The 27,952-nt window shown below is 36.4% G+C and overlaps 1 protein-coding gene across 1 annotated transcript; it reads right to left on the bottom strand.

Moving 5' to 3' along the window:
- Nucleotides 1-5,862: 5,862 nt before the first annotated feature.
- LOC129283682 (TAF5-like RNA polymerase II p300/CBP-associated factor-associated factor 65 kDa subunit 5L) lies at nt 5,863-27,907 on the bottom strand. The gene is made up of 15 exons (XM_064102215.1): nt 27,657-27,907; nt 25,460-25,584; nt 24,775-24,853; nt 23,591-23,669; nt 22,098-22,233; nt 20,039-20,157; nt 18,546-18,795; nt 17,059-17,235; nt 15,608-15,714; nt 14,823-15,016; nt 14,235-14,348; nt 12,768-12,822; nt 12,005-12,127; nt 11,204-11,261; nt 5,863-9,469 (listed from the first exon to the last, which is right to left on the bottom strand). Exons 1-15 carry the CDS (start codon nt 27,726-27,728, stop codon nt 9,340-9,342), a joined length of 1,818 nt encoding a protein of 605 aa, XP_063958285.1. The 5' UTR covers nt 27,729-27,907; the 3' UTR covers nt 5,863-9,339.
- Between the last annotated feature and the right edge of the window lie 45 nt (nt 27,908-27,952).

Raw genomic sequence — 27,952 nt, forward strand, 5'->3', positions numbered from 1 at the left:
GCTTTTGTGCAATGATTTAGAAATATTTTTTTTTCAGTACCGTACGCTGCCCAATCGTCGCTCAGTTTACGTATTTTCCTTTATGTTTCATTCAATTAGCTACGATATGCTTACTTCTATATGTCATCTGAAAGCGAAAATACTGGAAAATTGTTTCATAGGATAATAATTATATGTCTTAGAAGCCCCGCTGCGTAATTCGCCGTTTTTGGCACCCCTTGCGCCTGCCCAATCGCCGCTCACCATTGCCCTAACTCCGCTCGCTTATATAGCGCGCGCATTCATACATGTAGTTTATAAAGCCTGATACTGTCTAACTCTTTTTTCTACCCTTTTTTCTTGCACTTCTGAGTGAGAAAGTGTGTAATTTTGTTGTGATTAAATGTATTGTTTACAAGTTTTATAGTACTATACACTGAATAAAATGTTTCTTTCGCCAAGTGCAATTATTTTTAGGGCCTCAAACTTTTTGTTACTGATCTACGCCTATATATCGGGGTTTTTTTATCCTCCAAACTTTATTCCGTATTTTTTATAAAATAAAATACATATTTTCAAAAAACCTTTCCCGACAAACTTTTAACTGATTTCAATTGTCTAATAATATGAATATGATTCTAATCCATTCATGAAGTTTATGAGTATATTATTATTTATTTATTTATTTCGGAAATGAAAAGTATATGAAATTGGAACAATTAATGTAATACAACATTAACAGAGTATATAGATTGAGCACCCACTGGGTCAAATAAATTACTGTTGTCAATAAAGACCATGACCCTAACCAGTGCTATAATAAGGGTGCTTACAAAAAATCGGAAGCGGATAAAAGAGTCAGCATGAACAAAAATGTTAAAAGAACAATATATATAATAGAATATTACATGCTTGATATAGTTAAGTTAACTTAATTAACTTAAAATATCAATATTGATGAATTTACATTCTTATAAATAAAACGCTATAAAACTCTTTTAGCACATTCGCCATTCAAAGTAATCATTTTCGCCACTCATCCAACTTGAGTGCCCCCCCCCCCCCTTGTCGTCCCTTCCGCGCTCATCGCCCCCAGATGCCATTGGCCATTGATTTCCATTATTATTTTTTTTATTAGAAATTATTATATGCATCCTCCTTCAGGTTCTAATTCAAATTTGTTGCTTTTACACTATCTTGACTCATTATTTATCAAGTATATGTATTCGTGTATCCCACTTTTTTGTTTACTCTTTACTTTTTCTTGTCGTATTGATATTTTATGGGACTCTCACTGCATAATTCTTTGGAGCCTTCAACCAACAAGCTTTGCTTTTACTTTTAGCTCCCTCATATCCACATCTCTCATTTTCTTTCTTTGTCATAATTTTAGAACCAATTACAAGAATACATTCTAGTACTTTTTTCTATTGTTATATTATGTACACATTTCATATTTTTACGATGTTTATTTATGCTTATCTATGAAAACTTGTAGGCCTATATTGTATAATATTATTGTTTGTATTGAATTGTTGATTTTTTGAAAATGTGAAATGTTGATGTGCATAAACCTCGAACCCTGAACTCCGATAATATTTTTTTGGGGATTCCCTTATATTGACTTTCATTTAAAAAAAGCTCATCTTGAAAAACAACAATAAATATTTAATCACCTCGCTGGTTTAAGTTCATATTCGAACTTCCGTCAATAATAGGAGAGGGAAAAAGGCACTCAAGAAAATTCTATTTGTTCAAAATAAATTGGTCAATTTAAATCCTGTTCCGTTTTCAAACAAAACACAATTAAAAAAAGGAAATCTCCAGAAACATGACAAAGTTTCATCTATTCAAATCAATCAGGAAACTACTGACCGAGTTCAAAAGGCCTATATAGGCCCATTAGTGGGAGATTTTTTTCTTATTTATTCATTTAAATTCTTTATTTTATTTAGATTTATAGATATGAATCAGATAGGCATGCAGATAATGCGTATTGGGCCTACCATAAAATATATGTATCATTAGGCTCATAAGTTATCACATATAGGCCTAATTACACATCTATTTCCATCATTCCAATTAAATTATCCCTAAATGTCATACTCTGAGTAAATAATATTGGTAATCATCAAAATATGAATACGCCACATAAAAAACCAGTATTACGATCGATAATAGCCTAGAAGACATGCCAGCCTGCCAGGGGCCGCGGAACCAGGGGAGGGGCTTCACCCCAGAACAAAAAAAACTATCCCTATATCTCTAAGTTGTTTGTACGTCGGTATTTAGTGATAAACATCGAAGTCTCATTTTTTAGCATTGATGACCCTACGATTCGTTATAGAGCAAGATAATTTTTGTAAAACTTTTTCCCAAACACTTTGGGCCGGGACAATGATTACAATTAAATCTCGAAATATTTCTGGTGAACAGTGACAAACTCTTTTGATCATCTTTCAACATTTCTGTAAACGTCAGCTTATTTGCCTGCTCCATGATAAATCGTTGACGACCGAGGGGCTTTTATTTGCCGTCACCCTCAGCTAAAGGGAGAGAGAGGGGGAGATAGAGAAGAAATCATAGGAGAAGTGAGAGAGGAAAATGTAAAAGAGTATAAAGAAGAAAAAATGGCCGCGTCGCAAAAAAGACAACGGAAGAGGTATCAATCAAGGCCGGAATAGGAAAATAATGAAATGAAAAAAAAAAGATTAAGAGGAAGGAAAATAAAAGGAAGAAGACAAGACGAAAATGAGAGTTGGGGGACCGACAAATACCTGTACCCTTCATTTAGAACAAAATAACTATTCAGCCTGCGCTTCGCACCCGCATTGCCCGTTTGTTTCATTATTCATGTCTTGTTTTCAAGTCATTCTCGGTTTGTAACATAAAACATCATTACAAAAGTGCTTAAAATGTCTCGTTTTTTCTCTGAATCAGGGGCGGAAATCTCTCCCAAAAAAGTAGGGGGGGCAAGGGGCTGGAAAATTTGACAAGCAAAAAATTATGAATTATGACCTGAAATAAATTCAGACATTCCTACATTGTTTACACTTAATTTTCATCTCATATTAAATTCACGAGTTGAATTAGTAGAGTAATCAGGCGTTACCATGGCAACATACCATTATCATGCATTCAAATGAACTTATATCCATGCAGAACACTCTGTTGTTTTCGATATTTAATTCAAACGAATTGGTCAAACCTATATAGATTTTGGCATTTTCATTGTCATTTCCACCATTCATCTTTTCCCACCATAATGTTGATTTATGATGGCAATTCAATAAATGCCCCCAACGTCATTGGCCAAAGTTCCGTCATTGACCTTAAATTACCTTTGACCGTGGCATGACCTGAAACTCACTATAGGATTTTCACTGACTCCCTTATTTCGAAGTTTCATGATAGCTATAAAAACATGTAGGCCTATTTCAAACTTATGATTACATTTCACAAACTTATCCTGTTTTAAGATTTCAATGTTTACGACGCCGCCCGCGCGGCGCCGTCGGAAAAAGCGGCGCCCTGCATGTCTCTGCAGGCAATCAAGACAATTGTATTTTTCTGCGGGAAAGATAAGCCGTTACCATGGCAATGGATCTTTTGCAAATACTTTGATGACTTGATATGCCTATATCTAGAAATTGAATTTGGAAGGCTTAAGAATGATAGATTGGACCATTTAAATTGACAGGGTAATGTGCCATATATATATAGGATCAACTTTTTTAAAACATATTAATCAGTTGCCATGGCAACGGCGGAAGGAGGCATTTATGAAACTGGCAACAAGCGGATTCATGTTCAGCACCATCAAAATAGAGGAAATGACACAAAAAATCAGATTCTAAAGAAAAGTCTACTTGAAAAATTATGACAATTCCGTTGAGGCCCTATACTCTTACAATGATTATCATACACAATCATACACAATCAGGGTGAGCGGAGTTAGGGCAGGCTGCTATCTCAAGGTATGCCCTCGCTAATTCATTCACACAACAAATATTCATTCTAGAAAAAATTATCATGACGACATATCAGGACCTCCCGCACCTACGACTCTCACATTTTCATTCATCATATAAGAATATAACATTTTTCACTGTTTTTAGGAGTTTTTAAAGTGATTGAAAAAAAACGTAATTTGGTGCAGTTGCGGTACAGTTGATCGAAGTTCAAACAGTTATCGGGTTACTTTACATTTAAAGCAGTATTTCACGATGATTTATGAAGGGATTGATTTTATTTTTCCACACTTTGTTTTTTCATGTAATGGTCTCCTCTTGGGTGCTTAATCATGCGAGTATACTAAACAATAAGGAATTTGGGACTAATTTAAAATGATAATCATAATAAGCAGCGTGCGCATCGCGCTTGTGAGGGTGAGCGAGAATTGGGCAGCGTACGGTACCCCAAAAATATGCATGCACTTATCAACCCCGAGGTCAACCCTTTTTGTATTTTTGTATGACAAAGAGATATATTGCCATAGGTTTTTTTTTTTGTTTTTTTTTTGGGGGGGGGTTCTGCCTCATCTTCTCAACACAATCTTCTCAAATCCTTTGTTAATTTTTCTTTTACTCTCTCATATACATTATTACATGGCTCAACTTGGTGCATTCCTGGTCCATTTTTTTTATCCTCCCTTCCCTTCAAATGTTACTTTCTACTTTACCTCTTGACTTGTACACCCATAAACACTCCCCTATTCATTTCTCCGCCTTCATATTCCACACCCCTCTCTTCATCTCTTCATTCCCCCCCCCCCCCCAATCACCTCTCTTCCCTTCTCTCTCCTTTCTCTTTTTATCAATTTGCTTTTGTTCATTTATCGATTTTTGGTCTGTCTCTCAGATAAGCCTTTCACACCGCTCCTTCCTTTTCTATATTTTCCATTTCTCTGTCTCTACCTCTGTGACACATCAGTCTCTTTATTCCATCCTAACTCAGAAGAATTATAGGACAACAAAATTAAAGTATACATTTTTTATTCAAATATTAATAAACATATATACAAATGTAATATACAAATATAATAGTCATGCCTGTTCTTCTGATTGAGAATTCTATAAACAAAACTTTAGCACTCACATCTGCCTCAAAATTGAATTCAGATTGTTTAACATTTAGTTCCAAATGTCTGAGAATGATTAGAAGTCTGGTCAATTCTAATGTAGCTGTTTCCTATAAATTGTGATCATCACAATCTGGTAGTGAAAATATCTAAGGCCGTGTTTATGCTTCCACTTTTCAGGCCAGAATCAGCGTTTCCAAACGTGATTAGTCCAAAACACAGTTGCGTCCATGCTTACTTTCATTTAAACGCTGTTTCAAAACGCCGATCGTAAAATCACAAAAAGGTGCGTTTGTAAACGTCGTTTGACCAGAATCAGGCTTTCTGGGAAAGTATAAACAGAACCACGATCGTAAACGTGTTTAAATGACGTCATTTGGTACATGCTTCCGGTGAGATGAAAATCCGCGGGCAAATACAGTCGCATTGCTCCATGGTCGCATGTTACCTCCACAGAATTACCTTCATCTCCCTTGTTTTGCACGTGTAGTACTATTACTAGTATTACTCTTCCAATTTGTCATCACGATGAACGTTGAAGGATTTACACAAAAAAAACCTGGAACATGAGTTATAATGAGGAGACATCGCCAGATGCCTCAGTATAGCATAAACAAATATATATTTTATTATTTTGTGTACTTAATATTCTTTATTTTTTCTTACTATTATCCTCACCATGGTGGAAATTATATGGCTATATCAAGAAGCTCAATACAATGACTAAAATATCGGAAATTGTTCGATGTTTATATAACAGTCGACGTACCTTCCCCATAACAACACTCGGAATTTTTTTTTTCGAAAAAGGGCGCGCCCAATTTGACCTCGCTTTCCTGCTCAACGAAAATTACGATGCGAAGCCAGCTGGAGATCGTGATTTCGCCTCTGAAAAGTTAGCATAAACAGCACTCCCAGAACCACGTTTACGATCGGCGTTTTGGATCGACGTTTGAAAATGCTGATTCTGTCCTCGCAATGGAAGCATAAACACACCCTAAGAGTGATGGATTGAAAATCACTTCTAAATCTGAATGAATTCATACACCAACCCTTTTCCCCCTTTATTTAAGTACTATTCAACTGCCACTGTTTGAATATGCAGCAAACTAGATTTTGTGTGCACCTGTATAGTCAGCTGCAAGTGAATGTTACAAATCTGGTTAAGGTCTTTCCCGTGGTCACAAGGGGGGGGGGGGGGTAGGATGGTGGTGTGTACAACTGAAACCTTGAAGCCAAACCTATATTTCTAAGGGTAATTTGGGTGGAAAAGAATACCCATAGTTTTTTTCCTGATAAGAGACCCAGTTATTCATAAAATCATGTGTAACATTAGGCATAAAAAAGGTCATCACTCAAGATCAAAAGGGGAGAGGGGGGAGGGGTATGCATGCTTACAAACTTTCCAGCTCAAAACCATACCCCATGTACATGTTTTTTCACAAAAAGTGACTTATTAGGGTGGCAAATCCCCAAATGCCAATACACTGTGGCCCGTATACTGAAGTCAGGTTTAACTTAAACTCAGGTTTAAAGTTGTGGTTTAAGTATGGATAGCCAATTGTTACACAAATCACAAACAATAGAGATATCATATTTCAGCTCATCTGGCTCTCAAATCATACATAATTGTCTAGGAAGTATAAATAGATGATTGTCTTCACCATCGATGAATCAGGAAAGAGCACAGTAAACATAAGAAACATGCAACTTAATAAAAATTTTGACACTTTTGGCTTCCCATAACTTTAGCACAGAGTTAGACCATGGTCTAAATTAAACCTGACTTAAGAATATGGGCCTGTGAGTATAGTTTGCAGGCACAGACCCTGATTGAAACTTTGATCAACAAGTGGGTCTTCACACAAGACTAGCACATATAAAACTTAATGTTTAAATTTCAGGGTCTACATAACCTCCTAAAATAAACTCATGCACCAAATCCAGCTAGTGGGAGGTGTGTTTAGAGAGAGAGGGAGAAATCATTGTATCATTGACTAACAAGTCACCTCTATCATAATTTCGTACTAAAATTGAAACATGCAAATTTCCCATGCACCACCATGATTACAAGGAATACGAAGATTCAACTCATTGAGTCTGTATTTTGCTTGACTTAGTATTATTTTCAGCCTTCAGCAAGTTACTTAATTTTGATATCATGTATTGAAAATATTGCACAGTCTCTTGTATCGCAAATTATGTGTGTTAAAGGGGCATGAAACCTTTGGAACAAGTGGGCTTGTGTGGAAACAGAAAATCAAAGAATAAAAACAAAGAAAGTTTGAGAAAAATCGGACAAATAATGAGAAAGTTATAAGCATTTGAATATTGTGATCACTAGTGGTATGGAGATCCTCCCAATGGCGATACGACAAATATGTGTGATGTCACAAGTGAACAACTTTCCCTTTGATGGACTATAAAATACCCCCAAAATGTCTCTTTTCGCTCTTTCATATGGTGATACAAACTCTTGAACCATAATGTTTTTTCTTTGAAAATCTGTAATACATGCCCTTCTATATAAAGAAAACATGATCTACTGATAGATGTGATAAAAGAGGCAGATTAAGTGAAATAACAAAAGTAATGGGAGTTGTTCACAAGTGACATCGCCCATCTTTGTCGCATTGCCATAGCATTAGTGATCACAATATTAAAATGCTCAAAACTTTCTCATTATTTGTCAAATTTTTTACTTCCGTTGATATGTTTCTTTGATGTATCTGTTTTCACACAGGCTATCTTGTTCCAAAGGTTTCATTTTCCTTTAATAAAATTGTGCACACAGTGAATGCGTAACACAGCCACGAAAACAATTAATTTCAGAGATTTGATTGAAATTTATGGTATGAGTTTCAACTGAATACCGATTGGGGGTGTTTCACAAAGAATTAAGTGTGAAGTTAACAGAGTCGCACTTATATTTCAGTCGTGTGCGGTATATCACGCATCACCGCATTGGTCAGATCATGCGCATGGGGTATGTACTACCACATATCTTTTTCTTCCATTGCCCCTTCCCTTTGGAATAAGCTACCATCTTAACATTCATAACGCCAAGTCTGTGAATCAGTTCAAAACCCTACTCAAACCCTACCTGTTTAATAGATGATTCACAGTTGTGGGTCGATCAATTGGAGGTGCACACCAGTTTTGATTTTTCATTATTAGTATATTTACATTAGCTATGTCATTTTCCCCTGCAAAATTTTTTTTCTTTCTTTTCTTTTACCGGTAATCCCACAGAACACAGTGCGCTTAGAAACACCAGTAGTAAGCGCCTTATGAATATTAAGTATTATTATCATTATTAGTAGTATTATATCTACCAATAAAGGTTACATGTTACATAACATGTGTGTTTTGGCATTTAAGTATGACTCTAAGTCATACTTAACTCTTTGTAAAACACCCCCGGGCCCGTCTTACAAAGAGTTGTGATTGATCCGATCAATCGCAAGTATGGAAAGCCAGCAAAGTCAATATATGAAATGCATGTTTGTTCAAAAATTTTTTGCTAGATATGATGTATATTCTTAAATTCATTGACTTGACAATTTGATGTGTTCTCCTTTGTTTACAAAGGACATTTTGCAAATTTCCTGTTTTAAAAATTATGACACTGATGGATTTCCATAGAGTTACGATTGATTGGATCAATCGTAACTCTTTGTAAGACGGGGCCCCGGTCTAATAATCTCATATTACCAACCAAGGCTGAAGAAATGAAGAAAAATACTAAATTCTTTCATGAATTTCTCATTGAATACTGATGTGCAGTCATATTTCAAGTAACAATATACAAGTGTTAAGAGAACATTTGACAACTGGGCCACATAACTTTAAAACTTTATGCTCTCCATCATAGGGATAATTTTGTGAAATGGCTTTAAAGATCGTTCTGACACAGGCCCAAAATTAGAAAATAATAATAGTCAGTTCTTGTATAGCACACAATTCATTATGAATAACGTCTCTATGCGCTTCCAAAGGACTTGGATATTATTACCCCAGCTATAGCTAGGCTACCTAGGCGCTCCAGCATTTAAGGAATTTCTTCCTACCGGGTACCCATTCACCTCACCTGGGTTGAGTGCAGCACAATGTGGATAAATGGCCATGGCTGGGATTCGAACCCACGGCCCTCTGTTTCAAAGTCAGAAGACTAATCCATGGATGACGGAATCGTACCGCCTCACCAGACATCAATCTTAGCTAAAACTCTGATAGTTGATTAATGGGAGTTGTTTCTGTAAAACGACCAGTACTATTCTTCATGTTGCCATGGCGATACCTCCGCCTGCGAGTAAGAGGTTGCATTTAGAAAAGGATAGCTTGTGAATGTGAGTCTGTCTTGAAGAGATCGATGTCATTTGTTCTCCAGAATGTCCTCCACTCTCAGGTCTGCCAAAAAAATATACAAACACATGAAACATTGTATGTCTAGCATTAAGTTTCATTGGATATTTCATATCTATTGTTGTGTATAGCTACTACTACTACTACTACTATACTACGACTACTACTACTACTACTACTATACTACGACTACTACAACTACTACTACTACTACTACTACTACTACTACTACTACTACTACTACTACTGCTACTACTACTACTACTACTAATACTACTACTACTTCTACTTCTACTACTACTACTACTACTACTACTACTACTACTACTATACTGCTACTACTAATACTACTACTACTACTACTACTACTGCTACTATTACTACTACTACTACTACTACTACTACTACTACTACTACTACTACTACTACTACTACTACTACTGCTACTATTACTACTACTACTACTACTATTACTACTATTACTACTACTACTACTACTACTACTATGACTACTACTTCTACTACTACTACTACTACTACTACTACTACTACTACTACTACTACTACTACTACTGCTGCTACTACTACTACTATACTATGACTACTACTACTACTACTACTACTACTACTACTGCTACTGCTACAATTACTACTACTACTACTACTACTACTACTACTACTACTACTACTACTACTATACTATGACTACTACTACTACTACTACTACTACTACTACTACTACTACTACTACTACTACTACTACTACTACTGCTACTACTACTACTGTAGGGAACTAGTTTGTAGTAGTAGTAGTAGTAGTAGAAGTAGTAGTAGTAGTAGTAGTAGTACTACTACTACTACTACTACTACTACTATACTATGACTACTACTACTACTACTACTACTACTACTACTACTACTACTACTACTACTACTACTACTACTACTACTGTTACTACTACTACTACTGTAGGGAACTAGTTTGCAGTAGTAGTAGTACTACTACTACTACTACTACTACTACTACTACTACTACTACTACTACTACTACTACTACTACTACTACTGCTACTACTGTAGGGAACTAGTTTGTAGTAGTAGTAGTAGTAGTAGTAGTAGTAGTAGTAGTAGTAGTAGTAGTAGTAGTAGTACTACTACTACTACTACTGCTACTACTATACTATGACTACTACTACTACTACTACTACTACTACTACTACTACTACTACTACTACTACTACTGCTACTATTACTACTACTGCTACTTTTACTACTACTAATAATGATGATGATGATGATGATGATGATGATGATGATGATAATAATTACTATGATAAAAATATGTAACAATTATATAGCACTGAATACAAATTTTTCTAAGCAACAAATGTTTGCAATAAAAAAGTTGAAAGGATTTTTACCAATATTAATGAAATAATAATAATAACTGGATTAACATACTGCCTTTTCCAGAGGATAAAAGCACAAATACTATGATCATTATTATACCCTGGCTTTAGCTTGATCTGCCACTTCCAGCACTAACTAAGCCTGCCAAGTATCCATTTACCTCACCTTGTCTGAATGCAGCACAATGTCAATAAAAAGAAAATCCTTTAAAAAATATGAGAACAAAGAATGCCTAAAAATGGCTGGAATCACATTTGAAAACCTAAGCCTATCCCCTACTGTGCCTGCACAATGTATGTTCAGTTGGTTACTCCTGTAGATATTAAAGCAAAAAAAAAAAAATACTGAAAATGTTTCTGATATACTCACACTGTATGCTTAACACCCTGTCGTATGTCCCACAATCTTATAGTACAATCTGCACCACCTGGAAAACAACCAAAAGAACAAGAAAAGATTATCAAACATATGTCTGAAGTGAACAAGGACACCAAGACTCACTATCATATCATGACAAGATATTTTACTTTTTTTCCTTCTTCTTTTTTTGCATGGAATTGTCAACACTAAATGATCATTGGGCACATGGCCATACGCAGCGAGGGGGCAGTGCCCCCAGAGATTTTCAAAACTTACATTTTCTAATGAAAAACTCAACAAAAGTATGCATGAAATCATTCAATTTCACTTTAGAAAATGCAAAAGCACCCCCAAATTTTTGCATGTAATGCCCCCCCCCCCCTCTGAAAAAAAATGACACATGACTTTACTTTGGGACCACCTTTCCATCTTCAAAACTCTATTTCAAGTGATAAACAGTAACTTAGGGTATGTTTAAGCATATCAAGACATGAAATAAGTTCCCTGGGAAAAATGCTCTTATCCAATAATGTAAAATTTGTTATAAAATCTATCATAATCCATATCTTGAATTAATTTGATGTCGTATAGTGAGTTTAAAATGCTCCAATTTAAAATGGCAGAAAACTGAGAAGTAATGGGGGAAGCCGGCCTTGCTTGGCATAGGCTCAATACAAGATGCAAAGTGAAATGATTTATTGCCATAAGTATCAAAACTTTGCGCTCAGATAAAGTCAATCAAACAGCTGAACGTCCTCCACTCTCGGGTTTGCAACCAAAACATGTTAAAACAAAAAGAAATGTTCTTACCCGAGGCAAGCATTGAGCTATCAGGGTTGAACGCCAACGAATAAACAGTGTCTGTGTGCCCCCTGAGTTCTTTCATCAAACCTCCGGTCGCCAGGTCCCAAACGCGAACCCTACGATCTTCACCTGTTACAGACAAATCACCAGAAATTCTGTGGTATTACCATGACATCATCTTATGTTTGAATTACAGTCACTTAATTATTTCTTTCACTACAAAATATGGACCACTTTCACAAAGATGGTTTTGAAGTTATGGTTTGTAAAAATAAATCATGCAGACACCATGGATTAACTTTGCTTGATTTAATGAGTGCATACACTGATAAAAGGTCTAATAATGAATGCGCTATTTTGTAACGGGACGCTAAATTCATGATTGTTACTCTGGAAAAAATCCACTATTTAGGCCAGAAAATTGTTTGGTTGTACAATTTTGACAAAATGGGGTTGGTCAGTTGGAGTTTTTTTTTTAATACATGAACATGAAAAGGTCATAAACATTGGAAAAACTCTATTGTAATTATTTTTAAGGCTTCAGCAGCTAATCTGTAAATATTTTTAATGCAATTTTTAAAAACTTTTTGTAGGGTAGATTTATTTTGAGTACAACCAAACATTTTATTATTTTTTTTTTTTTGGGGGGGGGGCTTCATGTGGATTAATTTTAACCAACAGTTAATTGAAAGCTGTGGTTTTATTAATGCTCAAATTAATGTAGCACCCTGTGACAAAGCAAGAATAATTGATTAATATCTTTTCTTACCTGCTGATGCAAGGTACTTCCCATTCGGAGCAAAAGCTATGCACAAAACAGAACTCTAGAAATAAAAGAGAAAATTAAAAGTAATTCAATGGTTAAGTCTCACTATGATCCACATAGATGAATGAGTCGCTAAATTGTTCAATCTTCCTTCATCCACCTTGATTCCATAGAAAGCTGGTGTGATGACACAATTTTTGGCATATAGTTCAATGACGTTTTTGCTTTTGAACTGGGTCAGATCCATCTAATTTTTGACCTCTAATGGCAAGGAATCAATTTTCTGTAAACATGTCAATATACCTAGAAGTGGTAGACAAGAAATAATATTAATATCCCGCTTTTATATAGAATTTAATACATCTAAGTGCTTTACCAATATCTTATTACCACATTCATTCCCAGGCTTGCCCATACACAATGCATGCACTTTCTCCACTCCCTGAGGAGCATTCCAACAGGAGCTTCCAAACTCAAATGCATGGCATACTATCACCTGTGCTTTCACATTCTACTGGGTACCCATTAAACACTAGTACTATTTAACAGCTGGGTGGAGAGTGGCAAGTGAAGATTAATGCCTCGCAAAAGGATGCTACATCAGGAAGAGATTTAAAAAAAAACAAGTGGAACGCCTCTGGCAGTCTCGCCTGCATTACGCAATTTAATATAGCAGCAGTGCTCACAAAAACACCATTCATATAATGACATAATACCACGTTCATTGACCATAGATGACATTTGAACGGTGACTTAAGACTTGTCAAATACACCCATGTCCACATTTCATTCACTCTATCCATAAACTTTCAAAGTTATGATGGCAATTCAACAATTACCCCAACATGGCCTAAGTTTATTGACCTTAACTGACCTTGGTTTTGTGACCTGAAACTCACAGGGGATGTTTAGTGATACTTGATTACTCTTATATCCCAAGTTTTATGAAATAGATCCATAAACCTCAGAGTTACATGTAGGATGGTAATTCAACAAATACCCCCAACACGGCCAAAGTTCATTGACCTTAAATGACCTTTGACCATGGTCATGTGACCTGAAACTCGTACAGGATGTTCAGTGATACTCGATTACTCTTATGTCCAAGTTTTATAAACTAGATCCATAAACCTTCAGAAGTAGGATGGTAATTTAACAAAGACCCCCAACACGGCCAAAGTTCATTGACCTTAAATGACCATTGACCATGGTCATGTGACCTGAAACTCGCACAGGATATTCAGTGGTACTTGATTAACCTTATGTCCAAGTTTCATGAACTAGGTCCATATACTTTCTAAGTTATGATGTCATTTTCAAAAACTTAACCTTAGGTTAAGATTTGATGTTGACGCCGCCGCCGCCGTCGGAAAAGCGGTGCCTATAGTCTCGCTCTGCTATGCAGGCGAGACAAAAACCTTATGATTATGACGTGAGAATCAGAATACCCTCCACAAGCACTCTTCCTACCTTGTGTCCTGTCAATAAACGAACAGATTTTCCTTGAGTAATATCCCACAGTCGAATTGTCTTGTCATTAGAACCTGTCGCAACGTACTTGCAGTTAGGATGGAACTTGACACACTAAGAGAACAAAAAAATATTTATATTTTGTTGCAAAATATGTCTATTTAACTTTTGCTAGTACATTTAATTCATAGAAACATGAATACCAATACAAAAACTATAAACAAAGTAAAATTGCAGGAGACAAATATGTCAGCTTCAGTCAAGATTCATGATGGAGTCATAATGCAAAGTCAATGAACTTTTGCTTTACACTTACTTCCTTATGACTCTATCTTGAATGTGATGCAATTTTTTTTAAGTCAAGAAAAGGACCCCCCCCAAAAAAAAATGGAAATAAGTCCAAAATCAATGATTCAATAACTTATTCCAGGGTTATCCATTGGCATAGAATGTATTTTTTTGAGTCTATAAGATTGGTAATTTTATTTGTTTTGCTAGAACATGGCTTTCAAGTCCCACATGTAGACATTGATGTTGATAGATGATCTATTGAGACATCAACTCTCACAGTTTGAAATGATTTCTTACATCTACATCCATGAGATGACCAGAGAGTACCCTAACAGGATAGGTCCTCTCTGGGGTCCAGAGTCTGGCCGTCTGGTCCTTGGAGGCAGTACAGAAATAGACCCCAAGCGGGCTAACATCAAGGTCCCAGATAGGGTACTTGTGTCCTCTATACCTGGCTACGTTGGAAAAGGTGCTCATACTCCATGCTCTCACTGGAAAAAAAAAAATACAGGGAGTATAGAAAAAATATGATATATTTCATTTTCATTATTTGAGAGCTGATATATCATTCCCAAAAATTCAGACATGAAATAGTTTATATTTTAATAATGGGTAGAGGCACTGAAATCTATAACTACTATTCTTTGATGAAGTTTTGTCAAAGCTTTTAACATGTTACACTCATTATTCAGCTTTTATCAGAACTAATTTGACTCAATGTTGGACTTCCCCTTATATAAACAATAAATACAATTGTCGCCACCGTTGTCTGAAAAGCAGCACCTACAGTCTCGCTCTGCTATGCAGGTGAGACAAAAATTTCTAGAACCTTCTCAATACACGACGTCCCTCATTAAACTCAGCCAAAAAAAATTCTACCAAATCTGATTTGACAATTTCCTTTGAACATATTTCCTTTTGACATATTTGATATATTTTGTTTTGAAGAATGCAATTCACTTTCAGGCATGCAGAAGTGCGCAATCATGCTCACACACCTAAAACTGAAGCCCTTGATAATGCCTCAACGCTTAAATATGAGGTCAGAGAAGAAAAAATGGCTGATTAATGGCTTTATTTACCTGTAGCATCTCCTGATGCCGATAAGAGAAGAGGTGTCTCTGGTATGAAACAGCTACTGTAAACAGTATCACTGTGACCTCGTAGTAACTTACATTCTGATCCAAGACTAGACAGGAAAAAAACATTGTAATATTATTCATTTATTAAAATATCTTTATAAAGGATGACATGTTCAGATTAAAGGAAAATGAAACCTTTGGAACGAGAAAGCTTGTGCGAAAACAGAAGAATCGAGAAGAAACGGATCAAAGAAAGTTTGAGAATAATTGAATTATAATAAGAAAGTTATGAGCATTTTAAGTTTAGATCATTAGTGCAGTGTAGATCCTCCCATTGGCAATGTGACAAAGATGTGTGATGTCACATGTAAACAACTTTCCCATTACTTTTGTATATATTTCACTTCAACTGCCTGTTTTATCACATCTGTATCAGTAGATCATATATTCTTTCTTTAGGAGGGCATGTAATACAGATTTTCAAAGAATACATTATGGATACAGAGTTGGTATCACCAGAAGAAAAAGCGAAAAAAGACATTTTGAGGGTATTTTATAGTCCATCAAAGGAAAAGTTGTTCACATTTGACATCACCCATCTATGTCGCATTGCTAATAGGAGGATCTCCATAGCATTGGTGATTGCAATATTCAAATGCTCATAACTTTCTCAATACTATCTTATTCTTAGATTTATCTGTTTTCACACAAGCCCACTTGTTCCAAAGGTTTCATTTCCCTTTAACTGTTTTTCAGCATGGTCCTGTTAGCATAAAAATATCAATAGATACCAGTATATAAAGGGTAGAGGAACTTAGGTTCTACAAATATAATACATTAAATCGTCAGAAAAGTATTCATGATGAAACGGCCAATCAATGAAAGTAAGCTTACCACACAGCTTCCTGCTTGTAAACAAAGATTGATGATTCGGAGCAATAGTTCACCAATTGATAATTACAATCAATAAGAAAGGTACTGTGTAAAGTACCAAGGAAATGGAATGGATTCAAAGTATATTGTTATTTGATTGATGAAGAATAAGAAATATTCAGCATCATTATTGAAAGCCAAGACTAGCCTAATTAGGAACCCAATAATGGTTTGTTAAAGATTCTTGAAAAGAGAGCTAAGCAGAAGCAAGGCAAGTGTAAAATTAAGATGCTATTCAATTTGTGCTGATCTACATGAAATGAAGGAGGCGAAGGAGAGCTGGTGCTACGGTCATTAAAATCCTAGTCATAAAAATACACATGTGAAGTCAATGAGAGTCCTCATTGCCTATAGAGAAACTTGAGGTTTGAAACAACTTCAATTAGAGTCCTATTTTCCTGTGATACAGACAACAGAAAAAAAATCATGAAACTCAGGAACAGAATTACAAAATTCCTAAAAAATGATTTGAACATTGACCTCATAAGGTGATTTAATTGATAATTGCGTGCATTTACCTATCTTCTATGATGTTGCTATGGAGACTATCACCGGCGAAACGTACGCGACTGACGTCAGCATCGTGGGATTGCGTTTTGAGTTTCTTCGGAGTAAGACTCCACAATCTGACTGCAGAATCCTCAAAGCCACCAGCTAACATCTGAGAATCATCCGAGAAACTCACACAACTCAACCTGTGGGTAAAACAGAGCCAAACCTGTTCACTAGTATTGCTCAAATAAGGCCTGAAATTATGTTGAATTGAAAATCATGTCATTAAAAACAATAAATGGGTGGGCGGTGTCCACCAAACTCAGATCAAATATAGATGGTTCAATTATGTAAACCTTTCAAAAATATTGATGATACCATTGGCATAAGGCATAAGTAAGGCCTGTTACCTATGCCACAATTATTACTACCATAACTGGCTGACGGGTTCCATGACATTTGCCCAGTGAAAATTGCTCTGCTCTAAATTCCACACACTAACGGAATGGCCAACTTCAACCCTGGGTTTAACATTAAACCCTACCCTAAAGCTAACATAAACCCTAAACCTACATCTTAGACGAAATTAAGCCCCGATCAATTGTCGCAGGAGCAAATATCGTGTCACCGGCTGACGAGCCATTTCCACAGTAGTTACTATAATGGTGATAAGTCATTTCATAAGTCTTTATGAAATGGACTAATGGAGTGTTGCAAGAAACTTGCAATCAATTGCAAGTCAATTTCGTGGGTGCGTCGTGGTCTAGTGGTTTCAAACAGAGGGTCATGGGTTCGAATCCTAGCCGTGGTGTGTTTTCCTTCAGCAAGAAATTTATCCACACTGTGCTGCACTCAACCCAGGTGAGGTAAATGGGTACCAGCAGGAAATAATTCCTCAAAAAGCTGTTTGCACCTGAATCGGTAGACTAGCTTAGACGGGTAATAATAGGGCCCGCTGGGAGTTTTCGGAACTGAAGTGGTTACCCTGGGTAAATATGCTGCTATTATTATTATTATTTCGGGTTCCAATATCAATCACAAGTCTTGCAGTTCATTAAAAATCTGCAATTGATCGCTGGTATGCCTCCTGTATCAACATCTATAAATTGATTCTAAACTGGGTTCTATCAGTCGTAGATTTGCACTGAAATTTGCAATTAATTGCATACATTTTCTTGTTGAAACACCCCCTTAGTCTGAAATGGAGCCCTTATGATGTAGAAGGAAGTAGAATACAGACAGAGCCAAAAGAGCCCATAGTCCTGTGGGTCTGGTGGTTAGAGTATCAGACTCATAATCGTCAGGTTGTGAATTTGAATCCCCACTCTGCCATTGTCTCCACTTTGATAAAAAGACCCGAGAGCAATTCCTATCATCTATAAGGTCAGCCATTTTGCCTGATTAACTTAGACGTAAAAAATGTTTCCATGGTAATTAGTTATACCAGCAAAAAGCTGTCTTACCGAGTTTCTACTAGAGTTCCCCCAAAAAAAAACAGAAACAGATTTTTTACCCTTGATATGCATTGAGAACACTGTACAAGATGATGGAAGGAACAGATGGCGGTCCTCTCTGGACTTTATCAATGGTCGCTCGCAACTCAGAAAGAAAAGCCTCTCTCTCCACTTCTCTCTTATTATCTTCCTTCTTAGGTTCCTCCGAGGTTTGTTTTGAGGCGGAGGACAGTGATGATGATGATGAAGAGGATGCCTGTGAAAACTCCTCACCCCCTTCTTGCAAGGTTGTGGGTACCGAATATCGCACTGTGTACAAAATAGTTGTATCATAGTTTAAAATAAATGATGGCTCTCAACAGGTAATTATCTATCAAGTATCAAATGGCAATTTGCAATGCATTGACTTATGACAGCTACACAGAATGTCTTTCATGTACCAAGTCTTTACACAACACTGTATGGGATTTTCTTCAAATCTTTTCCCTATTGGCCATATTTGCCTATATTCCAAAGGTTGGGTTGAAGAGTCCAAATGCTTGCTAATCTAAAGGTTTGTTAATTCCAAAACGAAATAAGATTATGGTTTTCCTTACGAATTTCATTTCATAAAAAATAAGACTATTGAACTTTGAAATATTGAATACTATTTTCTTTTCTGACTAACTAGCCCTTCGGAATAATCCCCACGTTTGGATAGAGAAACCTATATTAATTTTTCATTTTTGGACTAACAAAAATCTTGATACAGGCAATTTGGATCTTTCAGACAAACAATTCCTTGGAGTATTCAGACATTCAGTATAAATAATGCAACACAAATTACTAACTTGAGAGCAAAGGCTAGTTCTCTACTGGTACCTTTGAGGCATGGCTTCCGGAAAGTGGTTGAAGGTTCCTAACAAATATTATGTTACAGTACACTTCACTTTCAGCGTGGCTGAATTATCTATTCATACTCAAGAAAACTTCATATCAATGTCCCTTTAATACAATATCAAGGAATACTGCTCTATTCACTTTTGATAGAATCATTCTGTGTTTGGTTTCTCAATATTTGGCTCAATAGACCTGCCTACTGTCCTTATTTTATCAGGATCGTCCTGATTTTCAACTTTCAAAAATGGCCAAAAAATCAAAACCATTCTCTGAAATTTCATGTGAGAAAGAAAAATGTGGGAAAAATCACCATAAACCCATTCATGCCCAGTCCTAAATACATCTCAAATAGCCCAGTCCTTTTAGGGTTAAAGTTACTAACTTACAGGAATTCAGGGGGCACTGCCTCCTTGACCCCCACATGGGACTCTGCCCCTAAGGGCTTAGTCAGCCCCCTGGTGCCCCAGTCAGATCGATTGTCCAGATTTTGCATTTCTAAATGTTGAAAGGTATCCTTCCAGTCCAACTGGTGCGTAATAAGATATGGCTGTCCCATATTAAACCAGGTGGGGCCATTTCTTGACATTTTTCTTCGCAAACTGGGGGACAGAGACTCTCAAACAGGCCATCCCACCAACCCAACCCAGATCGGCTGTCTACCCCTACAACATACCTTTGATATCAACGTGCAAGTTGATGATACTGAGTAGAACAGAATTATCTCGACTCTGGAGGAAGCGTAGCAGGTACTGGACGGCGTCATCTCCAATCTCAACCACACATTTATTATCTCTGTTATGAAAAATAAGAACAAAACAATAATACTCTGCTGCATGGTTTACTCCAGTCATTGGACTAGGGCTTGACCACATACGATACCAGAAGTGGAAGATATATGGAGTCAAATAAAAATGAAATATTCAATGCAAAGATATCCATTATGAATACTAAACAAAGCATTTTCATGTAAAAGACACCAATTGAAAGTAGAGCAAATTTGAATAGAACATCCAGGTTGGTATTCTGAAAACATTCTCATCTTTGTTCTTATCATTTACATTATTTCACTGAGATAGAACGATGTTAAATCATTGTTAATCAATATTCTGAAAAGCTTCTTAATGCGATTTCATTTCTGTAAGGACCGCCCCTTTCATATCTCTAACACGCCTTTTTAAAGACATTACCAACCAAAACACACCTGACATCGGCAATTTAACCACTAGAAGCATTTCTTATTTTAAAAGAATATTAAATGCACTGCACATATAGTAATTTATGGTGTAATTACAGGATTGCACAAAATAAATATTCATAAGCTATGCTTCTGTGATTGATTTTTATTTCTTAACACGTACAGATTATGTTAAAGAAAATCTAAACGTGTTAAAATTGTACTTCAAAACATGGTAGCCCTTAATAAAAGCCCTGATAATTTTTTTGAAGGGGGCTTGAATTGTGAAGAATTTTTCGTCAGTTGCTCCTCGGCTTTTGACTTCTTTACCAATCCAACGTCCTGACTGTGACAACACTGAAACCTTCAAATCTGAACCAAAGACTAACCTTTTCCAGCACCCTTATGTATAATGTGTGACATATTGGGGAGCCTTTTAATATTTTTGACAGATAAATGGCGCTATACAAATGCTATTCATCATCATCAATTTGTTTCTCATCAGCATTTTAAAAAGGTTATAAACTTTTTTTCATTTTTCATTGTTGTATTTGATGTAGTTTAATAATGTAGTGTAGTTTAATTCAATAGTATTATACCTTGTAATGATATGTCATGTAATGTATATTTATTGTTAACATAATAATGTAGAATGTAAAATTATCATAATTCAATAAGTCTATTAATTAATGTAAAGCACTTAGAGATCTTGATATCAAGCGCTTTAAAAATGCAATGTTATCATCATTAAAAGTAATTTTCAAAAAATAAAAAGCACAAGCTGCTCCCCCCCAAAAAAAGCAAACAAGCAAAAAGAAAGAAATAAATAAATAATAATTAGTGAATATTTCCTAATTATCGAAAAATCTTTTTTTTCCAGCGACCAGGAGCATCATGAGATGTAATAACCCTCGAGCCATTGTAAATACTTATATGATTACCCTGTAAGATGAGATAAGATAAAAGACATTATCATCTATACAGAGTGTTTTACGATGCATTAAAAACGCATATTTTGTTCTGCATCAATTGCCCATGCAGTATCAGAGCGTATCCCTAAAAAGGACCGAAATCCGACGAATATCCCATAGGCTCCTGTACAAAACTTCTTATTGAATATGAGAGCATATTCAACAGTAAAGTGCGCATGCGCGAATGCGTGAAATATACCACACGTACAATGAAAACAATGCAATGCGCAGCATAAGAGCACAACACTCAATGACGTCATAATGAACTACATTCAAGTCGCAAATTTGATCTTATGAAGTGATGATGCCTTATTTATGTGATTTCTCCCTCTTTTTTTGGGGGGGGGGGGTGGGATAGATGATAATAATTATATTGGAAGGCTTTATAACGTGGAATACCAAAAATATTCCACTCGTTCGGGACAATATTCAACTCATCTGCGATTCGTGGATATTTGCCCAAACTCTGGTATTCCATTCTGAGCCATCCAATATAATATTAATGTTCAGAATATCTCATTCATGATTAATATAGAAACCCGTTAAAACAAACAATAGTTTTAACCAATGTTGTTTATTATACATACCTAAATGCAGCAAGGAAAGGATCAGTCAATGGATCTATACTATACTGAACACTGCTTAATCTCTCCATCAACTCCTTAGTATCTTGGCTATCTTGATATTGTAAACATCCTTTGTGTTTTGTATACAGGTTGTGGGCTGCCAGAAGAAAAAAATACATTTATTCATGTTACTTGGAGATCTTAGAAAAGAATACCAGAAATATTCCATGAGTTGGGAGCAATCTCGCATGAATTGTAGGTAAATGCAATATTGGCCTATAAACTAGACCCAAGTCATAACAGGGCTGTTCATTTTTTTACCAATGCTTGCCGGTGACTTTTCAGTGAAGACCGGCAGACCAATGAAATAAAGAAAATATAACAAATAAATATGAAATTCAGTGTCACCAAACAATTTGAAAATCAACCAATTCAAGAACTCTATTTCATTAACTATATTGAAACTATCACATGATAATTAATGTTAAGCCTGTAATCAACCAACCAGGGACAATGATAATAAGACAGATATGAAGAGCAAGATCATACATGGATTTTGGTTGGTTGGTTGGTGATTTTTTACCTGATTGCTAAGAAAGCATGAATGCTTGTAAGCAAGCGACCAGAGGACCGACGGCTTAAGGTCCTCTCCGAAGGACCTGGTACTGAGGATTAATGCCTTACCAAAGGGCACTAGCGCACCAAGTGGGAATCGAACCCGGGTCACCGGAATACGAATCCCCCGCTCTACCGACTGAGCTAAAGAAGGTGACAAGGTCTTATTACAAGGAAATCAGTTAATGTTTCTTCCGCACAAAACTCTGGAGCCTCACAGAAAAACCTGAAATTGCTCTCTATAGAGAGTTTCCCATTTGATATTCGTTTCATACAAAATCCAAACTTTGCAATTGTGACAACCTCAATGCCTACAAATCTGAACTAAGGACCTCTTCTTTCTAGCAACTTTGGTAAACATTGTACTGCATATCCACACTGGCAACACTCAACCCAGGTGAGGTAAATGGGGACCAGGGGCCTGTTTCATAAAGCTGTTCATAAGTTAAGAGCGAATTTAAGAACGACTGGTGATCCTTTCTTGTGGTAAATGATGTTCACCATTATATGGTGATGATTATTGAGCGCATAAGAAAGGATCACCAGTCGTTCTTAAAGTCGCTCTTAACTTACGAACAGCTTTATGAAACACCCACCAGGCATGAATCATATGCTTGGAATGCTGGTGTACTGTAAGGCTGCGATGCTAAAAGCAAGGGTAATAACATCCACTTCTTCTGTAAAAGCATGGGATTGAACTTATATCATAATGTGATATGCACTTTACATGAACTGTGTATTAATCATAATTTTTTTTCATATTTCATATATTTTGGGAGCCGGGCTCTGCTGGCACTGTGCTGCTCTTCATCATCATAATCGATTGCACATTTACTTCTTTTCTTCCCTACATTGGATATTGGGGGTATTAACAATCAATAAAAAAATATATATCTTACCATTTACTCTATGTCCATCAGAGATCATTTGCAAATAAATATGAGCAAATGTTGGGTACAGCAAGCGCAAGAGGTCAAACTGTGTAATAAAAGAAAATGTGACTACAATTCAACAAACATTCAATCAAAATCTCAGAATATGAAAAAATGAGACCCCTGTTACACCCGATTTCCTACCCGAGACCAGTCTTGGGGTGCCCCGAGACTGATTTTAAAAAAGTTGACCAAACTTTTTGACCCCCTATTACACCAGAGAATCGTAACGAGTCTTGGGGCGCCCCGAGACAGCTTTCTGTGCATTTAAACCAAATTACCAAAGCTGTCGGAGATAGGTTTGGCAGGATGACAAGCACACGCTGTGTTTGTTGTGTGGATAATCGTTCCAAGTTTAGCGCACCAGTCTTGGGCAGGTTTGCGTTTACACCAAATCCAAAGCAGTCTCAGGCGCCCCGAGACCGGTCTCGGAACACATCCCGAGGTGGTCTGAGATAGGTTTGCTCAGTAGGGATCTCGGGTAGGTTTGTGCGTTTACACTGGATTAGAAACCTGCCCGAGACTGGTCTTGGGGCGCCTTGAGACTACTTGGGAAATCCGGTGTAACAGGGTCTAATATTCATCTCCTTTTGAACTATTTGTACATATTCTCAGGGATTTCTGCTTTATATTCCACACATAAAGATATCTCTGTAAGATCAGGAAAAAGTTACCAGTAATGACATGATACTAAATAGTTTTGCTACTAATCAAATATTAAACTGTGAATAATCTTTGATGGACACGTCTTGCACAGTGTACAATGAATTCAAATAAACAATGGTATCCTTCATGAAGTAAAAATTTGAAAATGTAAAGATACATATCAAGACGAGACAAGTTTCTTTGACGCCTTTTCTTCCGGACTGCATGGAAGTTTCACCGACATTGTACAGTGCGCGCATCTCATGCTTGACTGAACCCCCAAATTCACACCTTGTTTTCTCCTTATTCTTTGATATTGTAACCAAAGTTCTTCTACATTCATTCAAATACCTGTGTGGGTTATTGTAGATCAATTTTGACAATTTATATATCATTTCAAAGCTTAAAATGTGCTATTTAAAGAGCAATTAAAGTCTCATAATTCATTTTGGGAGACTCATTGTTAGTATTGGGGTGGCAGATCACAATTACATTCTAAGTATTACCTTATACTCGTCTACGGAACTCTCGATGAAGAGCCTAAATCTGGCAAACTGCTGCTCAAAGACATCACCTTCTTGATCACTGTTGGAATGGAATTTAAAAAAATAATAATTCAACAGCCTAAATCAATGCTGTTCTCGTTTACTTCAGGGATAAGTCAAGGTTTAATTTGATATCAAATCACACTGAATGAAAAAAGTAGATACATTTAGTTGTATATGATTTCTCCAAATAGATTCTTTGATAAAATAAGATGTACAGTATTTTGGGGGGTAATTGACAAATTAAATTAAATATTTATGATATAAAACTTGAATTTCAGATTTAAAAGTAAGGTTTGCAAGTATCATCTTTGCTGATTTTTTTTTCATTTCATACTAAGATTGGGAATTTAATCTAGTTTTCAAAAGGTAGTCAATTGTTCTCTCAGACTCTGACATCTTGCTTTGTTCAATACAGGAGGGGGGGTTGGGGTGGGGGTGTGTATGCCTGTGTGTATGGTTTAAAAATTGCATATTTAGGGGACACATGCAAAGTACTATATGTATTAATAAGATTTGTGTTTATCATCTCATGTGCACATTGGCACTGAGCATGACTGTATTAAAGTCAATTTTAACTCTTTGTGACACCCGCCAGAAACTAGAACTTAGTAACATCAGTTAAAAAGATGATGGAGCTTCTCACCATGAATTGCACGAGACAGAGTTGATTGCTCCCATCTCTTTCCTCCTTGATGACTGAGAAGCCATCTCTCGCAATGAATCTGTCAGTTTGAGGTTCTTGCGATTCACACTCTCGCTGTTGATATCCTGTAAATACAAGCAAATTCTTCAACTAAAAAAATCAACAATTAACTTGGTATCTCTATACCATTTCCATCTAATTGAGGCATTTCCCCATTTCTGTACCATTCTACATGTTACACACTGAGGGCCATCACATCACATAGTAATAATAGTGGCCCAACTTTTAGAAGTCAAAAAGAATCATTTTCAAGCATCATCAGAAATTTAATTGAATAAATCCCAAATTCATGTGACAAGCAGCCATGCAGCCAACGAATAGGAGTGATCCTCCATGAAATTGAAAATTAAAATTGAAAAAAGTGAAGAAAAAAATTGAAAATAGTATTGATGTTATAAATCACCATTTTCACATTTTTTTTTTTTAGCCAAGGAAGAAAAAAAATCACATTTTAAATCAGTGATAATGGATTATTATAATGGCAGTGTGTCCAAAGCATGCAGTCATCGATCCGCATACAATGTACTGTTGAGATCACAACAGACTACCGCCAACCAGCAAAACCCCCTGACCTTTTCTCCTTCACATTGGTGGGGTCTGAGTCAGATTCACTTTTCTTGTTTAAAAAAAATGGGCACTAATGCAATTTCGCACCAGCCGACTTCAAGAGAATTTCCCCACCAGCAATTCTCTATATCACATTTTAAGTTCAAATTTTCTGAATATCGTGATCAGGAACGGCTGTATTTTGGTTTGATCTCGAGGTCATTGTCGAAATCTCATTTAGACATCTCTTCGCTTTGCCGTAGTTTTGGAAAACTAAAATTTAATACGTGATTATGAATAATTATCATTATTATAATAATTATTTATAAGCACGTATTAAATTTTAGTATTTGTTAAATAATAATTTTTATTTATAAATTGTTCTTCAAAACGGCATTTTGTAACATCGCTAATCGAAGGTACGTCATAACGAAGCGGTTCAAGCTTAAGCATGTCAGACCTATTGTATTTTATAGGGTCAGACCTATTGTATTTGCTTTGTTGACAAACGGGTCGAGGGATCTACACCAGATCGGTCTGGTAAGAACCTCTCATTTTTGCCATTCATAGTGAAATAATTTGTGTCCCTTCATACCCATTAGGCGTTTGAAGGTTCAAATATCAATAAAATTCACACTTATATAAACTGATTTCACCCTATATGGATTTCCTAGGGAAATCCATCCGGGTGTGGAGGTCTCGCTTATGCACATATGGGAGGTGGTTCAAGGCTCCATGATGTAGAGGTATATCATGTCAAAATATTAAAAAATATCATCATCATGGAGTCTTCAAAGTTCAAGGATAACGTTAGAACGGTTAGCCAGGCGGCTTCTAGAGAGTAAAAATCATTTACTAACGTAAGGTCACTCTCATACGAAGTCGAAGCCAGGCCTTCTATCCCATACAAGACCCACACAATGGAAGCCAAAACCTGAAACTTTCACCCCCGAGATTTCTACTTTCCTTCTAAAAGATCTAGCTCTAAATCATGTACATGGGATAAAACTTCATTTCCGACATTTCTACGCTCTCGTTGTTATTTTTAAAACAAGAATTCATCAAATTCAAAAAAATGAAAAAATATTGTGAAAAGACGGAAGAGACTTGCCCGATGTTTACGCCGCCATCGTGTTTCTTATTGTACTTCCCCGTTACGGACGCGAGCGTCGCGTTTTTTGATGAATTCTTGTTTTAAAAATAACAACGAGAGCGTAGAAATGTCGGAAATGAAGTTTTATCCCAAAATCATGTAGGCCCTACATGATTTAGAGCTAGGCCTAGATCTTTTAGAAGGAAAGTAGAAATCTCGGGGGTGAAAGTTTCAGGTTTTGGCTTCCAGTTCCATTGTGTGGGTCTATGGGATAGAAGGCCTGGCTTCGTATGAGAGTGACCTTACGTTAGTAGGCCTAAATGATTTTTACTCTCTAGAAGCCGCCTGGCTAAGAACGGTCCGATGTTTGGCTTTGGAAGTTTGGGGGTTTTACTGTACATGGACATGAAAATCAATATGTGGGACTACAATATGGTTTTCGATTCAGATCAAATTAGACGAGCTACCAACAATAATAATTATTTATCTTGAACTTACAATATATTGCCTTCTTTTCAGATGTTGAAGAACTGCACACTGGATCTGGTCGTTGCTTACACGTTTCATCATGTGTTCATAAGGGCGCAGATTCGACAGACACAAGTCGGCTTCCAAGTTACGCTTCAACTTGACGTGACTTCAAGCAGCAGCGAAGCTGTTCAATGCAATAACGAATACGTACCCGCGCCTCGCCTGGCCTAGCGCTTGCGCGCGGCGCACGCTCCCGCCTTTACCTTGCCTGGATCAGTACGGTACTTTAAAAAAAAATGTTTTTATTGTATTCTCTCAAATCA

The sequence above is a fragment of the Lytechinus pictus genome, chromosome 1 (assembly GCF_037042905.1).
Source record: "Lytechinus pictus isolate F3 Inbred chromosome 1, Lp3.0, whole genome shotgun sequence".
NCBI lineage: Eukaryota > Metazoa > Echinodermata > Echinoidea > Temnopleuroida > Toxopneustidae > Lytechinus > Lytechinus pictus.